Source organism: Dermochelys coriacea, chromosome 1 (assembly GCF_009764565.3).
Source record: "Dermochelys coriacea isolate rDerCor1 chromosome 1, rDerCor1.pri.v4, whole genome shotgun sequence".
Lineage (NCBI taxonomy): Eukaryota > Metazoa > Chordata > Testudines > Dermochelyidae > Dermochelys > Dermochelys coriacea.
The window spans coordinates 154026309-154045807 of NC_050068.2; the positions used below are offsets into that span (position 1 = coordinate 154026309).

The 19499-nt window shown below is 39.6% G+C and overlaps 1 protein-coding gene across 15 annotated transcripts in view; it reads right to left on the reverse strand.

Moving 5' to 3' along the window:
* The window catches only part of CASK (calcium/calmodulin dependent serine protein kinase), a 407176-nt gene that overhangs the window by 236015 nt on the left and 151662 nt on the right, over positions 1-19499 (reverse strand). For all 15 annotated transcript variants that reach the window (XM_038393382.2, XM_038393424.2, XM_038393399.2 and 12 more), the window contains exon 3: positions 6789-6894. In XM_038393382.2, the coding sequence (XP_038249310.1) occupies positions 6789-6894 (106 nt within the window). The remainder of the gene's footprint in view (positions 1-6788; positions 6895-19499) is intronic.

Here is a 19499-nt window from a genome sequence, read left to right on the forward strand (position 1 = left end):
CTGAAGATTCCCTACACTACCAGAGTTGTCCAGTCACAACTTTTTTAAAAACAGACTTCCCCCAAGAAGAGGGATCGACACAGGGTGACAGCAAAATTCAAAGCATCAAGTAATAGTTTCTTTAAAAATAATATGTACATCTATAATACATTGTGTCCTCAAAAGCTCTTCTCCTATACACTCCTATCTTTAAGATTGTATTACTCCAAAAATAAATGTGCTCACTTTATTACTCTTCCTACAAATAAACGGCAGTTTTCAAAAGTGAGAAGAAAATCTCCCTTATTTTTGAAAATTAAAGTCAATTTGAAATTGTCTTGATATTGTTAAAATGGGCTACAGCATGTGAGCAGCAATGCTTTCTACATTTTATTCAATCAGTTCAACTACATCAATCTCACTAACACAACCATACTGTGTCTGTATTTTTTTCTCACTGAGACTAACTGAACAGCTTTCCATGAAAAAAAGCTTACTGTAAGAGCTGAATTTGAAGTTTAAAATTTATTATGAAAGTCTTTGTTACTGTGGAGTTTGTTAGATGGAATCTTGGTCTCAATTATGGCAAACCCCAGAAAATTAAATGTGCTTAGACAGTAAACCAATCATTAGAGCAACATCTCAACCTGTACTTCAACTAAAAGACAATTTTTGCAGAAACCAGAGGGATTCACTACGTGAAAGTTGTATTTTACGAGGGTATTAAGGACTTGAGATATTGGAAAAATATAGAGGTGCAAGAAGTCTTAACCCCCAGTTTTTTTTAGGTTGGGATAGGCCATGTCAACACCACACCAGAACACCTTGATGTCCAAGCATGCAATATTGTCTAAAAATTCTGAAAATAACCAACGTATGCTACATTCTATTAAAATGTATATTTTTTGTTTTGATTAAGACAAAAACAAGCACAAGCTAGAGTCCTAGACACACATTGATGATGTGGAAAGAAAGGTGTCAGGGTAGTTGAAAGGCAACACTTCCTTGTATAACCCCAGCACTCAAATATTTGATGGCATGAGATGGTGTTCATATAGGGAATAGGAAACACTCTGTAGCAGGGCTTTGAGTAACACTATGTTTTATGTAACATTTCAATGTGGGCTGTGTCTTCTACGTGTTGAATCATCAGTCTGTCTTAAGTAATTTCATTAGTACATCTACAAATATAAAGGAGTCAGAGTTTGAGAAACACTGTTCTAGAGTACTGATCAATTTTAGGGTCTATTCACAAGTTGCTCCTAGCACAGTTCTACTGTGTTCATTATCTTAAATATTAAGGCTCTGTCTGCACTGCATTTTCTGTTAGGAAATTGTTTTTAATATACATATTGTGACACTAGTCCCACATATTCTTCATACTGTTATATGATTATGGCATAACTATGATATTTTTATACAAGGGAGATTGCCAAATTCCCATGACTGCAAGCTTTTAAAAAAAAGTTGGACAAACACCTGTCGGGGATGGTGTAGGTTTATTTCGTTCTGCCGCGGCACAGGGGGCTGGGCTTGAAGCTTTCTCGAGATCCCTTCCAGCCAGACACTTCTATGACTCTAGGTCTTCATCAGCACAAGCTTTAGAATTTTCTTGGGAGTTCTTCATAAGCTTAACTCACTTCCACGTAGAGAGCACTGTAAACTCCTTACTCCATCTCAATCAACCACCATAATACCACCACTCCAAAAATATCGTCAGACCCTCTGGGACAATCTTCTCCCAAGTATCAGGCCTGCAGGGAAGTAAGTGTACTTCCTGCATGGCCTCATGCAGCATTTTTCAAACTGGGGGTCCTGACCCAAAAGGGGGTCACAGGCTATTGTAGGGGGGTTGCGAGATCACAAAAAATAGGGTTACCATACGTCCCTGGGCTCTTTTTTGATCCTTGCTCATCCTTTTCCCTTGCCTTCTGCTATTCCAGAGTCCATTGTCTTTGCTGATGGGCCATCAGCCCCGTCTGGCCTCTTTATTGTTATACCTGAAAGGCTGGCTGTGGGTGTTTTCCAGAGTAAGCCCATTTGAAATACAGATCCCTAGTCAATATTCATAACTTCAGATACAAAAATGATACATACATATAAATAGGATATTCATTCAGCAAATCATAACTTTTCAAATGACACCTCAAATGACCCACCTCGTACAAAATATATCACAATTATGCCATAATTATATCATATTATCACTGTGAAGAACATGGAGTACAGTGTCTCATGACCAAACAGTAAACCTCCTCATTTCCTCTACCCATTGGCACACACCTTACCATTACCACAACTACCATATACTGCACACCACACACCGCAATCTTAACTTGCTATGGATGCCAGCCTTCCATTACCCATCTTTCGCAAACTACCACCCCCCACCAGCACAACACATTACATCACTAAACATCCACAAAAAATAGTGTTAGGATTGTGTACTTTTGCAAAGAGTATATGGAAAAGGGACACTAGAGGGAAGGGAGGAGTTACAGTTACAGCACATGCAGTGTACAGTAGTTGTGGTGACAGTACGGAATGTCTATGGATGAACGACAGGGTATATATTTTTAGGTGACTTCTCTTTTCATTTCCTTCCATTCTGGATTTGAGTCAGCTATGTTGTGTGTGTAGCAAACCTAACTATTTCACAGTGAAGATTTTGTATATTAATATTAAATAGCAATAAGATTATGTAATTAAAAAGCCAATTAAGAGTGTTTGTACTATAATTCTGAGCTACTGGAATGGTAAAAATAGATGTAAACCCTTGTTTCCATTTCCAGTTTTTTAAAATCCCTATTAATTACCACAATGAGCGTCCCTAAGGTTTACATAATCATTTTATAATAGTGTAACTAAGTCCCTTGGCCCATGCTTTGGGACTTTTACAGAATAAATAAAGCACCACATCAGTACTGCATGTAATTTATTGCTTAGAAAGAAAAAATATTTTGCAATCAACATACCATAATTTAACAGAAATGGCTTTAAAAAAAAAAAACAATCTAAGGCACTGATTTCTTAGGCCCCATCTTTACTGTCCTTCTACCTTCTGATTCTTGTCATCAGTGATAACCATATCATACATGGAGGTGATTCCATTTGCACATATGTGAAGTCCAATTCTAGATATTGGTGGGGGTGTCAACACATTGAAATTATGTGGCTTGATCTACTGTAAGCAGGGTAGACCAGTAGCGGCCTAAACCATAAACATGGATCAATAAAATGCAGGGAGACAAAGAAAACAGCAGATGGCAAGAGCATATGTACATGCATGGCATGTGCGTGCAGGGGAGTGGTTAGAGAGAAAATGAAATCCCCATTGTTCTATGTATACAGGATTGGGAGAAGAGGTGAACCTGGAAGGATTTAGAGAAGATGTAGAGCAAGCAAAGGCATTATTTTACTCTGTGTGTGTTCCCTCCCTCTTGAATATCATCCCAAAAACCTAAAAACCATAACTCCTGTGCTCACCAGTCCTTGGTCAGACTAGGAAGGGATACTACCATTTGGAACAGAGGACAAACTCTGCAGGCTTTGATAAACTTGTAGAAAATGCTCAATTTAGCATTTTTCAGAGGTGATTTTTCTACCATTTGTAACTGAGTCCCCCCCCCCGCCAAATTAGCTATCAGACTTAACTGATGAGAACTAGTCATAACAAAAATGTCTAGGGGGGCTCAGTCGTTTAAAAAAAGTTATTGTTGAGCAAGAAGATTGTAAATTGCTGAAAAAAATTATTTCTTAGCTCTTCCATAAATCAATATGGGAAAACTGATTATCTTCAAACTAAAAAAAACAAATACATATTTTCATATGAGGTGAAACTGTATTATAATTTAACAGAAGTATCTAAACTGCCTCAGTAAACTTTTATTTCTTTTTTAAAACCAGTAACATAAAAACAAAAAAATGCTCACAAATGATTTGAAAATTTATAGCTTTAGAGTTATGAACAATGCCTCAAACTAAAGTCAAAAGGATGTTTCCATATATTTATTTCCCCTTTTGTCATCCTTCCTGCTCCCCCATTATACAAAATACAGAACCCACCCAATAAACAGATTCCTAACTGGGGGGCGCTTGTTCCTAGGTGCACCCTGCTAAGAACCTCACACCCAGCACTGAATAGTACTGCCACCCCTATTACAGGGGATTTAAAGAAATACTTCCATGTTTTTATTTTGTATCCAAAACCCCCATATAATATTTGTACTTAACAGAAATGTATTTGTATATTTGAAAACTGAATACTCCTATACCACTCCAGACTCCTGAGTAACATCTCTTCTAACCAGTAGGTGGAGGTAGACACACATTAACAAATGAAGTGTAATTTTTGTCATCTTCATCCGATTATGAACTTTCCCACTTTGAAAAAGTGTTTCCCACCATTAGGTAACAGCATTTTACAAACTTACTTTCATTATGTTAGCAAAACTTTCCCTCACATTTAAAAAAAAAAACCATGTCAAAAGTGGACAGAAAAAGTAGTCTCAACAGTTGCTGAAAGTTTGCAGGAATTCATTTTAGGTAAGTACACATTACAGTTTCTGCTTCATTTCTTTGCTTTTTGGGATTTTATATACATTCGTGACGTTACACATTTAAATTAATAGTCTAATATGTGATGACAAACCACAAAAACCAATTATTTTAATAATGGTGAAATTTGTGTGATGCTAATATCATGCCCTAATTATGTGTCTTGTTTCCTGTGGTCACTTGCAAGTTGGAGGCTAAGACCAGTCTTCCCTGCCCATTTAGCTCTACATTGAGAATACAAAGAAATGTAAAGCTACATTTTTATGTACAGTAACTCCTCGCTTAACGTAGTTATGTTCTCGAAAAATGCAACTTTAAGCAAAACGATGTTAAGCGAATCCAATTTCCTGATAAGAATTAATGTAATAGGGAGGTTTAGACGGCAGGGAAATTTTTTTCGCCAGATAAAAGACATTATATACATATATCGTATAAGTTTAAACAAGTTCTAATCAGAGGATTGTCTGGGGACCTGCTCATGAGCTCCCTGAGCTTCTCCTAAAGCAACTGTGTTGATATTAGGTGGGATATTTCCCAGGGAATGCCTTGCTGCTAAATGATGAACTAGCACTTGGCTGAGCCCTCAAATGTTAACATGTTGTTAATGTAGCCTCACACTCTACAAGGCAGCACCATGGGAGGGAGGAGAAACAGCCCAGCAATGGCTGCAAACACTTCCCTGTGGAAACTGAACGTGATGATGAATCCACGCTATCCCACTGAAGCGCATCACTCCCTTCTCTGGACGGTGCACGCACAACTGCAGAAGCACCGACTTTCCAAAGCACCAGGGAGTATTCAACCCCCAGCTCTGCCCCAGGTCTGCCCCCACTCCACCCCCCTCACCCCAAGTACGCTGCGTCCTCGCTCCTCCATCCCCCCCATAGCCTCCTGAACACCACAAAACAGCTGATTGTTGCGGGTGGGCGGCGCAGGGGGGGAGGGTTGCTGATCTGCGGGGCCTGTCAGCAGGCAGGAGGCGCTGGGGGAGTGGGGTGGAGTGGAGGGGAGTTGATGGGGGGCTGCCAGCTCACCCTGGTTCCAATCTCCCACCCACTAGCAGGCGGCGGCCAAAAGACATAAGCGAACATTGCGTAACTTTAAACGAGTATGTTCTCCAGTAGATTAGCGACAAAACAATGAAACAATGTTAATTGGGACGACTAAGTGAGGAGTTACTGTAAACGTCTGTTTTGCTCTCAAGTCTGTTGATAGAAGTGTGAAGTCCTGAAAGTGTTTGAGCACAACTAATTCAAAGCCTCTGAAAAAAAATGTGAAAATTTGCAGTTTATACCGATCTGTACTATAGCCTTAATTTTGATAAGAAACGGCCAATATTTTCAAACTGGAGTGCCTAAACTGAAGTCAAACTCCTAAATTCAGACTCTGATACCTAAACACGTGGCCTAATTTTTCAAAGGTGCTGGGCAACCTCATCTACTTGTGAAGTCAATGGGAGCTATAGGTACTCAATGTCTTAGAAAATCAGGTCACATATGCAGGTGCCATCTATGTATTGAAGAGACAAACAGATATCTAGGTTTGAAAAATGTTGTCCAATTGCTTTTTTCCAGGTACAATTTTAAAAAATAATTTAGAAACAGTCTGCTGTAAAGTGAATTTGGATCAATTTTTGGACGATGATTCAACTGAATAATTTTGTTGCATACCTCTCAAGGAAGCATTGCAAACAAACAAAACTAACTTTTATACTTAAAACATGCTGCTTTTAAAAGAAAGTGTCATCAAAAACTGAACTACTCACTAAGAATTGAGAAATCTCAATTTAAATCTACAACCAAAATTTAAATTGGGAATGATTTAGATTATAATGTTTTATGCTTAACATATATGTCATTACTAGAGCTGAGCAAGTAATACATTTTTCAGTTTGCAGGCCAAACCAAACAAATTTAAAAAATGGTTTTGTTTCAGCTAAGCAATTTTTTTCTTTGTTGATTCTTTTCATTTCCAGTTGTTTTACCCTTTATTTTTTAAATAAATCCAGCAACATTTCTAAAAATGTTTCAAAATGAAACATTTTGTTTTGAAAATGTTGAAAAGATGCTTTGACTTTTAAAAAATTCCTTTTTTTTTTAAGCCAAAACTATTTACTGAATTCTACATGAATTCACAAATAATTCTGGTTGCCCTGTAACTGTAATTTTGGCAAAAATTATTCACTTGAAAAATTTTGTCCAGCTCTAGTCATTACTCAAATAACCATGATAAAAACCAAGAAAGAAACTTACAATTCGAAAACCATATAAAGCATTCCATCTGAACTGTATGTCTCCAATAATTCAACAATATGGGGATGCTTCAGCATGTGACAGATACTGGCTTCCCTCTTCAGATCTGTGGAAGATAATTAAAAGTGTTATATTAGTTGCCTTGATAGCACTGATAGCACACAACCAAGAAGTTTAAGATCCATTAGTAAAGAAAAAAGGACACAATCTTTTGGAAGGTTGACATCTGACATTATTTCCAAAATAGTCTATAGCCTTTGTAACCAAAATTGGCAAGAGAGCAATGAGTTGCTTTCTCTTCTCTGAGAGTGTTTTTTTCTGGAAAGAGGTAACAATTTTTCTGAAACATGAGTAAAGGCACAAAATCAGATCTGTTAGTGGGAAAGCACAACAGCAGCAAAAAGTAAATCATTCATAAATTCTTATGTGAGGTTATTTCTTTTTCTAAAGTACAGAATTAACTGATTTTAAAAAAACCCAAACCACTATACACCATATTTTGAAAAATTGGTTTACTTTACTGCATACTAAGGTTCATTAGTTTTGTAATACCCAGCTACGCATATGTAACCCATGCTTCTATCACTGTTCCTTTAAATGGTAGCAGTCAGGTTTATTGCCAGAAGAGTGCAGCAGCTGTCCACTGACTTCAGTCAGTTTGGGCTAGCAGGGGATGGGGGTGCAGGATGCGTAGGTAGTCAAACCCTTGGAGCATACTCAGGAGGAAATTTCCAAGGGTGAAAGCTAACTCCACCCCCCCCCCCCGCAAAAAATACCTGAGGGGGGAAGTGAGCTGTAGCTCACGAAAGCTTATGCTCTAATAAATTTGTTAGTCTCTAAGGTGCCACAAGTACTCCTTTTCTTTTTGCGAATACAGACTAACACGGCTGCTACTCTGAAACCTGTCATTATGCAAGTAACAAATCTTAGAGAGTCAATTTTTTACAATGCATCCAACCAGAACAAAAAGGGATGGGCACACCACTCAAAAATAAGTACTTTTATTCCATTACTTGAAAATTAGATAAGTCTCCCTCTTTCCCCTGTAACTTTCCACCATTCCACTTACTCCTATCAACAGTATTTATCGGGGAAGGTGGCAGTCAACAACTTAAATAAAAGGTCAAATAAATTTGGAGGGAAGTCAGAGCTTGTTGGGATGGTAGGTACTATGTCAGAAGAAGGGAGACACTGGCAACTTTAAATGACTGAAGAAGAGGAGAAATTCAAAAGAACACTGGAAAGAACATTTTAGAAAGTACAGAAAGCAACATTTAAGTTAAAGTGCATTTTTATTAATGAAGCCATTTTATTTATGATAAACTGGCCAACTTGCAATTTGTATATAAAGACAACATTCTCAACTCTTAATCCTTTCGGGCTAGATAAGGCTGCACAAGGCCCACTCTAATGTAAGGTGGTGATTGGGGAAGGTAGGGTGGAGAATTGTTTTTTGGGGTATTGTCCTTTCACTTTTGTCTTTGATATGAAGTCTATGCACAAGAGAGAGATTGTGCACCTGCATTCTGAACTACATTGATTGGGTATATTTTATAAAAGTAAACCAAGTAGCAGCTAATAATTCACACCTTCAGCACTAAAATAATGATTGCTTTGTAAAACCACAATGCTGAAAGGGAAACATAATTAACTGACTTTTTGTTTTAAAAAAGGATCTTAATCTCCTCTCCCCAAGAGCTAAAAAAAAAAAAAAAAGATGGGTCTGGCTACGCTAACCACCACCATGTGGTGGCATAACATAATGGGGTCCCTTTACTAGGTGAAAATGAGGTTTAGTCTTGCAGTGAAGACATGACAGACTTACCTTAGTTTTGAACTATTCTACAGCCTTGCTGACGTCCAGTGCTACAACATGGTTCTCTCCCTGTCTATGCTGCATAACCAACACTATGTTTTAATATATTAGAGGACTACCATGTTGTAACTGGGTTTCCCAATATGAAGGTAATTACAAAGTAGATGGGACTTTAAATCACCACATTTATCAGCTGCTCACTATTATTTAGCAGAAAAAGTTTTATCTTGAAATATGGTTTATTTTGTTATTCCATTTTGTCTTCTGCTTTCTTCAAGCCAAGTCAGGAAAACAGTAACAATAGCAGAATCTATTTAAAAACTTTCATTTTACTACAAACAATTCCATTCAAGTGGCACTCAAGCTGTCTTAGGACATCGTATGAATAAAAGTGTGGCATGTTGCAAAAATTCATTTTTCAATAAATACAATACCCTAATCAGATTATGGTCATGAGCAAGAAAAAGAGGTGTATTTTCCAAAATAATTAATTTAAATTAAATTCTGCAAAAATAAATTTGCCACATGTCTAAGAATCTACATGCCAAGTTTAACTTTGAAGACAATTAAAATGTCCTGTTATAAATCTTTCAAAAAGGCAGTTCACAATGAAAAAAAACTGACAACCCTCTACTGATTGTGCTGCCAAATACATTTCTCCTACTGCTCAATTTCATTGCTTTTTGTAACTGCCAGCTCTCCATTAGCTTCCTATTCAGAGTACTGATAATATTCATATTCTAAATATTTCATCACAAACAGAGGTCTATTAAAATCAATGAAACCACATTAACAATCTCTAGTGTGGAAAAAAGCTTTAAGTTGCTACAGAGCCAGCAGCCATGTGTGATAATTTACTTCAGATAAATAATGAATTTTGTCAGTACAAAAAAAACAACAACTAGTAAGAGACTTAATCTCATATGACCAACTTGGATGAGCAAGCATCGCAGAGAGGTGATTAAGAAAAAGCAGAAAGCATACAGGGAGTGGAAGATGGGAGAGATCAGCAAGGAAAGCTACCTTATTGAGGTCAGAACATGTAGGGATAAAGTGAGACAGGCCAAAAGTCAAGTAGAGCTGGACCTTGCAAAGGGAATTAAAAGCAATAGTAAAAGGTTCTATAGCCATATAAACAAGAAGAAAACTAAGAAAGAAGAAGTGGGACTAGTAAACACTGAGGATGGAGTGGAGGTTAAGGATAATCTAGGCATGGCCCAATATCTAAACAAATACTTTGCCTCAGTCTTTAATAAGGTTAAAGAGGATCTTAGGGATAATGGTAGCATGACAAATGGGAATGAGGATATGGAGGTAGATATTACCATATCTGAGGTAGAAGCGAAACTCAAACAGCTTAATAGGACTAAATCGGGGGGCCCAGATAATCTTCATCCAAGAATATTAAAGGAATTGGCACCCGAAATTGCAAGCCCATTAGCAGAATTTTTAATGAGTCTGTAAACTCAGGAGTTGTACCGTATGATTGGAGAATTGCTAACATAGTTCCTATTTTTAAGAAAGGAAAAAAAAAAGTGACTCTGGTAACTACAGGCCTGTTAGTTTGACATCTGTAGTATGCAAGGTCTTGGAAAAAATTTTGAAGGAGAAAATAGTTAAGGACATTGAAGTCAATGGTAAATGGGACAAAATACAACATGGTTTTACAAAAGGTAGATCGTGCCAAACCAACCTGATCTCCTTCTTTGAGAATGTAACAGATTTTTTAGACAAAGGAAACGCAGTGGATCTAATTTACCTCAATTTCAATAAGATGTTTGATACCATGCCACATGGGGAATTATTAGTTAAATTAGAAAAGATGGGGATCAATATGAACATTGAAAGGTGGATAAGTAATTGGTTAAAGGGGAGACTACAACGGGTCCTACTGAAAGGTGAACTGTGAGGCTGGAGGGAGGTTACCAGTGGAGTTCCTCAGAGATCAGGTTTGGGACCAGTCTTATTTAATCTTTTTATTACTGACCTCGGCACAAAACGTGGGAGTGTGCTAATAAAGTCTGTGGATGATACAAAGCTGGGAGGTATTGCCAATTTAGAGAAGGACCAGGATATCATACAGGAGGATCTGGATGACCTTGTAAACTGGAGTAATAGTAATAGGATGAAATTTAATAGTGAGAAGTGTAAGGTTATGCGTTTAGGGATTAACAACAAGAATTTTAGTTATAAGTTGGGGATGCATCAATTAGAAGTAACGGAGGAGGAGAAGGACCTTGAAGTATTGGTTGATCATAGGATGACTATGAGCTGCCAATGTGATATGGCCGTGAAAAAAGCTAATGCAGTCTTGGGATGCATCAGGAGAGGTATTTCCAGTAGAGATAAGGAGGTTTTAGTACCAATATACAAGGCACTGGTGAGACCTCACCTGGAATACTGTGTGCAGTTCTGGTCTCCCATGTTTAAGAAGGATGAATTCAAACTGGAACAGGTACAGAGAAGAGCTACTAGGATGATCTGAGGAATGGAAAACTTGTCTTATGAAAGGAGACTAAAGGAGCTTGGCTTGTTTAGCCTAACTAAAAGAAGGTGGAGGGGAGATATGATTGCTCTCTACAAATATATCAGAGGGATAAATACAGGAGAGGGAGAGGAATTATTTAAGCTCAGTACCAATGTGGACACAAGAACAAATGGATATAAACTGGCCACCAGGAAGTTTAGATTTGAAATTAGACGAAGGTTTCTAACCATCAGAGGAGTGAAGTTTTGGAATAGCCTTCCAAGGGAAGCAGTGGGGGCAAAAGATCTATCTGGCTTTAAGATTAAACTTGATAAGTTTATGGAGGAGATGGTATGATGGGATAACATGATTTTGGTAATTAATTGATCTTTAAATATTCATGGTAAATAGGCCTAATGGCCTGTGATGGGATATTAGATGGGTGGGATCTGAGTTACCCAGGAACAAATTTTCTGTAGTATCTGGCTGGTGAATCTTGCCCATATGCTCAAGGTTTAGCTGATCACCATATTTGGGGTCGGGAAGGAATTTTCCTCCAGGGCAGATTGGAAGAGGCCCTGGAGGTTTTTTGCCTTCCTCTGTAGCATGGGGCATGGGTCACTTGAGGGAGGCTTCTCTGCTCCTTGAAGTCTTTAAACCACGATTTGAAGACTTCAATAGCTCAGACATAGCTGAGGTTTTTCGCAGGAGTGGGTGGGTGAGATTCTGTGGCCTGCGTTGTGCAGGAGGTCAGACTAGATGATCAGAATGGTCCCTTCTGACCTTAGTATCTATGAATCTATAAGTCTAGCAAACACCCTCAAGTACAATCATGCCAATGTGACATAACACTGCAAGACAAATCTATTCAATTGCAGTCTGATTTTATATACCATTTATACTTGTTCATTAGCCCGTTCGTTGATAAGCCAACCCCCCAAGATGGATAGGTAAAAATAGTAAAAACTGTATGACCCTTTCATAAGCCGACCCTATATTTCAGGGGTTGGCAAACTTCAGCTCCCGGCCCATCAGGGTAAGCCGCTGGTAGGTCGGGATGTTTTGTTTACCTGGAGCATTCACAGGCATGGAGCCCCTCAGCTCCCAGTGGCCGCAGTTCGCCATTCCCAGCCAATGGGAGCTGTGGGAAGTGGCGCCACTTCCTGCAGCTCCCATTGGCTGAGAATGGTGAACCGCGGCCACAGGGAAATGAGGGGCTCCATGCCTGCAGACGCTCCAAATAAACAAAACGACAATGTATTAGATATTCAACTCAATGATTTCACAGAGTTTAAAATCATCAAATTTTGGTGTAGACCCATTTATAAGCCAACCCCTGCTCTTTGATGCATCACTTTTTTACCAAAAATATTCAGCTTATGAACAAGTATATACGGTAAGTTGGAGAATTAATATTTTAACAACTGGAACCTGTCCTCCAGTGGGTACACCTTTTCTGATCTGGAGTCAATCATGGTTCCTTTGAACTCTATTGTGTATGATGGGGTGAGCAATGATTTTTCATAGGTTCACAAGGAGGGCCCAGCTGAGTGATTAGGAATAACGAGTGTTCCAGCCTCATCACTGTCTACTGCTGTGATTTGCGTCTGATCAGCCAGACATCCACACAGGGGTGGATGTGAATACCCTGCTTTCTCAGGTGGGCCAGTACCACTGTTGGGCATTTTGTAAATATGCTGTGGAGAGTCCAAAAGGCTCCAAAAAGAGAGTCCAAAAGTAGTATGCATCTTGCAAGTCAGGAGCCATGAGCTAATCTTCAGCCTGAAGACATGGAATGATTGAGGCAAAAATTACCAGTGTGAATCTGAGGCCGCATACATATTTTGTCATTCCAAATCAAAAGTAGTACAAATTTAGAAATCCTCTGAACAAAATTACCATTTTCCAGCCAGCTCTACTTATCAGCATAAACTATATGAGAAACAGGGCATACCCAAATCATCTTACAAAGAGTAGGAAACTGAAAAAAGCAAAGACCAAGACACTTTTAAAATACCAACAGCTCAGATACCATGATGATGAGCACAGTCTAAAAATGTAGACTGATACATTACACACGTGACCAACAGGAAGCTTCAGAAACATGCACAATCAACACGCACTAATTTAGAGCAGCGAGGAGTGAGCCATTTGTATGAAGCATTAATGCAGGGAAGAGAAACGGAAGTTCTAAATTACGTTCAGCTCTTTGCAAAGTATACAAAAGCACCAGAAATGAAAGGACGTAGAAGGGGAGTGGAAAATCTAGGAGACCCCAGTTCCACAGTGAAAAGTCTTGAAGAATTGCAAGATCCCCAATGTCTTCTAAGCATATCTAAGTGCTGCTTATCCTTCAAAAGCCAGTGGAATGCTATCGCTCAGTCCACATTCAGGTACTGACACTAAAATCAGATAGACAAAGTGGGTGAGGTAATAATACCCTTTATTGGACCTGTCTGCTGGGTTGGATTCCTGTCCCTCCAATCTTCCACAGAAGTTGGCCCAGTTAAAGATATTACCTCACCTACCTTGTCTCTCTAATATCCTGGGACCGACATGGCTACAACTACACTGCATACTAAAATCTGGTGTCAGAGTAGCAGCCGTGTTAGTCTGTATTCGCAAAAAGAAAAGGAGTCTCTAAGGTGCCACAAGTACTAACAAATTTATTTGAGCTCACGAAAGTTTATGCTCAAATAAATTTGTTGGTCTCCAAGGTGCCACAATTACTCCTTTTCTTTTTGTAAAATCTGGTGGTAGCCCTTAAGAAAACTGAACCCTGTTTTCTGCTATGAACGCTTCATACTCACTCTCTCTAGATTGCTTTTTGAAGCAGATTTTTCTTTACTTAGGGTAGCCATCAAATGAAACCAAGTGCAGAATTAACAAGAGACTTAGCTCTCTTTAGCTGTTAATGAAGTATGGTCTTTTACAAGAACACTAAAATTCTGAAAAAGAGGATGCAATGATCTGATGAATCTATATGTAGTTTATGACTTCTGTTTGTGATTAGGAACTCTGTGTACATTCATTTTGATCATCTTTGCTTTCCTGCTTTTCACCTTCATCATAAACAAGTTCCAGAGGTTGGTGACACAGGGCTAACAACAAGATCATTAAACTCTGATGATTGCCTATTTAAATGGAGTACACTTGGGCAAAGAGATGGCTACCACCCAGGGCCAATCAATTTTTCAAATCTGAATTTTAGGAGGGGAGGTAACTAAGCAACAAATTCTCTGGATGGGGAGTTTGCTCACAGATGAGGCTGATTAGGGAGTCAGCTGAGAAAGGATAGGAGTTTATAAGAGACAGGGTTTCAACAGGGCTGGCTCCAGCATTTTTGCCGCCCCAAGCGACAAAAAAAACCCCACAACTTGCAGCCAAACAGGGAGGCAGAATCCTGCCTGCCGAACACGGAGGTGGAGTGATGGTGCCACCACCGATCGATGAAGAGTCACGTCCCCACCGCCGAATTGCCGCCAAGTGCGAAACGCGCTGTGACGGAGCGGCTGTCGAATTCCCGCCGCCGCAAGGGCAGATTGCCGCCCCAGAGCCTGACCTCCTGTCGCCCCTTTACATTTGCCGCCCCAGGCACCTGCTTGATTCGCTGGTGCCTGGAGCCAGCCCTCGGTCCCACCAGCCATTTTAGAAGGAGAGGGAGAAAAGACCAGTTTTGTAAAGGACAGCTCAGTATGCAAGAAACATACCATACTTACAGTACTGCAGACTGGGAATGTACTGCTTCATTCAGCTACATAATTGAGTGCAGGAAAACACACTAAACAGGAAAAAGAGAGGAATGGAGCACGGCTCCAATCCATGATACCCTGAGAAACTTAGTTAACCCTTTGGTGACCACTTTACTACATCTACAGAAACTCCATGTTTCAAAGCAGAAGCCCAGGTGCAAGAGAGGGGGGAGAGGAAGGATCCCGGATTCCCTAGACTGTGCTGACCTAAGTACAAGGTATACTTTAGAGTGGTGAGGAAAGAGACGCAGGGAAATGCATACATAATATATTTATTATTTTGTCTAGATCTGTATATTTCTTGTGCTAGCTCAAGTAGAGAGTGACTGTTTTAGAAATCTTTGCAAAAGATGTGTCTATCTGCTTTCAACTAGAATGTGGAGAGCTGAGATGTAAATCCAGAACGCTCTGAAGAAGCATATGCTTAAGCTACTGAGGAGTCTGCAGGTCAGCACTGGTCCTGGGAGTGCAGCTAGGTTGCATGATCTTATTTCCCTGAAGGGGTAATAGACAGCCTGTGCCTACGAAGTGTGCCAGAAAGGTCAAGGGAAGAGAGTGTTACAGGCTACTCTCACCAATTTATGAGCACACGGGCCCAGTGTGTAAGGTCCAAATACAACAGCCTGGTAAGCATCCAGCCAGGAAGAGCTTTATCAAGGTTGTGTGTGATAAGAGACCTACATAGAAGAGGAAAGCCAACCCATATGCCCTATTACATGCAAAAGGAATTACAAACAATGATTTTGTGGATAATAAAAGCAAAAATACAACCACACATTTCACATAAAAGTTAAGATGGTTATCAATTACTCTGAGAGCTAGAGTCTATATTTGAGGGATGCTACTTTATTTGCATGCTTTACATGTTCTACCGATTAACTTTTAGGAAAGTATGGAATGGTAGGGACCCTACCACTGAACACAACTTAAAATTTAGCATCCTATTTTTAAAAAAATATTATCGTAGATGAATAACACTTCTCTCTTTGATCACATCCACCTTTTATAAAACCTCATGCTAGAAGCACTCACCATGACCTACAACAGCATTTCAGGCCTCAAAGAGAGAGGCTTTTTGAAGACAAAAGGAAAGATAGACTGATAATCATATTTATTTTGGCATCACAATTTTTTTTGATACAATCTGTTTATAAATATTTTGTTATTATAGGATTTCTGGCTGAAACCCCAAATACACACACTTCTACCCAGATTTTTGATTCAGTCAATGCCTTCTTCCTGTGTTCCCCCTTTAAAAATTACCTAACAGGCTAAACTTGTGTGTCAGATTTATATCACAATATGATGGTGTCATACTGACATCACAACACTACTACTACATCATAAAAACCCAAATGAGAGGATATTTCACAAGCACTTACATATTTAAAATAGTCACTATATAGGAGAGACATTAAAAATGAAGTTGGGGAATATACAAAAACTTGCTTCAAAGTAGATGAAGCGATATAACCCTTTTTAAAAGCATAAATGCTCTTCTGTGACACCAGATGAGGTCAAGAGACTTGGGTCTTCTTATTCTGGCTCTGATAGTAACTTGCTGTATTACTTTGGATGCATTACTTAACCTCTCTGAAAAACAATTTGTTTTATAGATGGAGATCATTGTGAAGTTCATTGATATCTACATATAAAGAGAGAGATACAAGTATTAACAACAAAAGCATTACTCTCCAGTTCAGCACTCAACTGCAACCTGTCTTCTCACTCAGCTCTTTTCCATAAGAGGTTCAACAAATAAAACCAACCTAAAACATTCAGCTGTCAAACTTCCTCTAAAAAAAACCAAATCTCGTCTTCTAAGTGATTTTTTAAAAAATTCCAGTAAAAACATCCACACTAGATTTTAAATAGACTAATTATAAATATTTTACTGCTCACACTGACAATCTATTCATTATTGTCACATATTCATAAGCACAAATTCAGGCATCAGGAATCCAGGTACATGTGTCCCACCTCTTACATAACGCACTCAATGGATTAGGAGCACTGATGCCAGCATCCAGTTGTTCCGGGGGGTGGGGGGGAAAGGGGGCTCAACCCCTGCTCAGTTGAGTGTCTGTACTGCAAATAGTGTGGCCCAATTATTAAATGTAAATATTTAGAGCCTAATAGTTCTACATCTACAACAGTAAACTGCTTATTCAAATGAAAAGTTTTATTTGGGGATTAGAGATGTATTGTTTTCTGAAACTCAAAGGTGGCATTGTGTTTTGAGTTCTGTTTTAGTTCTGCAGCAAACCACATTGAATTCCACTAATCAAAGATTAATCTACTGAATACTTTCCCACGTCTTCCTGTCCACCAAAATAAATCCAATATTTACCCAGAAAAATTAATACTTTTTTTCACTGACTTTCACCTGTTTTTGTTGTAGTAGTAAACACTGATAAATTCCGGGAAAGGATTACATAAAGTAAAAACCGAAAATGAAGGGCCATACATATGATATTAAAATGGATTCTAAACTTTTTATATTTAACTGCACAGATCACTTTGTAGGCATTTTTCATAACCCACTCTTTCTTTCTACTGATACTGTATTTTAATTTTCAGTGCTGTAATACATGCATTTGACTGGTGGAGGCCAATCTGAAGAGTTAATATTTTGACAGGATGGTGTATTAGAACAGTGGTTTCAATGTGTGCTCCACAGACTATGAAGAATTCCAAAGGGGTCTGCACCTCCATTCAAAATTTTTTAGAGGCCCGCAAATGAAAAAAAGTTTGAGAACTCACTGCATTAGAAAGTTACTGCAAAAGAACAGTGAAGAATCTTAAAACAAAGTGACAGAGCCTAGGGCATAGGGCTCATTAGGACCCACAGAACCTCAAGGCATACGTCTTAGATTTGTTTATTTAATGCCAAGCCTCTTCACAGCATCAGGATAAAAATAAGGCCAACATTAATTTGCTCCTGGCATTAGTTTAGTCAAAACTATTTCTTAACCCATGTTGTAGGAATTCATTATATGTAAAACAGTATCTCCTTAGAATCATAGAATCATAGAATATCAGGGTTGGAAGGGACCCCAGAAGGTCATCTAGTCCAACCCCCTGCTCAAAGCAGGACCAAGTCCCAGTTAAATCATCCCAGCCAGGGCTTTGTCAAGCCTGACCTTAAAAACCTCTAAGGAAGGAGATTCTACCACCTCCCTAGGTAACGCATTCCAGTGTTTCACCACCCTCTTAGTGAAAAAGTTTTTCCTAATATCCAATCTAAACCTCCCCCATTGCAACTTGAGACCATTACTCCTCGTTCTGTCATCTGCTACCATTGAGAACAGTCTAGAGCCATCCTCTTTGAAACCCCCTTTCAGGTAGTTGAAAGCAGCTATCAAATCCCCCCTCATTCTTCTCTTCTGCAGACTAAACAATCCCAGCTCCCTCAGCCTCTCCTCATAAGTCATGTGCTCTAGACCCCTAATCATTTTCGTTGCCCTTCGTTGTACTCTTTCCAATTTATCCACATCCTTCCTGTAGTGTGGGGCCCAAAACTGGACACAGTACTCCAGATGAGGCCTCACCAGTGTCGAATAGAGGGGAACGATCACGTCCCTCGATCTGCTCGCTATGCCCCTACTTATACATCCCAAAATGCCATTGGCCTTCTTGGCAACAAGGGCACACTGCTGACTCATATCCAGCTTCTCGTCCACTGTCACCCCTAGGTCCTTTTCCGCAGAACTGCTGCCGAGCCATTCGGTCCCTAGTCTGTAGCGGTGCATTGGATTCTTCCATCCTAAGTGCAGGACCCTGCACTTATCCTTATTGAACCTCATTAGATTTCTTTTGGCCCAATCCTCCAATTTGTCTAGGTCCTTCTGTATCCTATCCCTCCCCTCCAGCGTATCTACCACTCCTCCCAGTTTAGTATCATCCGCAAATTTGCTGAGAGTGCAATCCACACCATCCTCCAGATCATTTATGAAGATATTGAACAAAACGGGCCCCAGGACCGACCCCTGGGGCACTCCACTTGACACCGGCTGCCAACTAGACATGGAGCCATTGATCACTACCCGTTGAGCCCGACAATCTAGCCAGCTTTCTACCCACCTTATAGTGCATTCATCCAGCCCATACTTCCTTAACTTGCTGACAAGAATGCTGTGGGAGACCGTGTCAAAAGCTTTGCTAAAGTCAAGAAACAATACATCCACTGCTTTCCCTTCATCCACAGAACCAGTAATCTCATCATAAAAGGCGATTAGATTAGTCAGGCATGACCTTCCCTTGGTGAATCCATGCTGACTGTTCCTGATCACTTTCCTCTCCTCTAAGTGCTTCAGGATTGATTCTTTGAGGACCTGCTCCATGATTTTTCCAGGGACTGAGGTGAGGCTGACCGGCCTGTAGTTCCCAGGATCCTCCTTCTTCCCTTTTTTAAAGATGGGCACTACATTAGCCTTTTTCCAGTCATCCGGGACTTCCCCCGTTCGCCACGAGTTTTCAAAGATAATGGCCAAGGGCTCTGCAATCACAGCCGCCAATTCCTTCAGCACTCTCGGATGCAATTCGTCCGGCCCCATGGACTTGTGCACGTCCAGCTTTTCTAAATAGTCCCTAACCACCTCTATCTCTACAGAGGGCTGGCCATCTCTTCCCCATTTTGTGTTGCCCAGCACAGCAGTCTGGGAGCTGACCTTGTT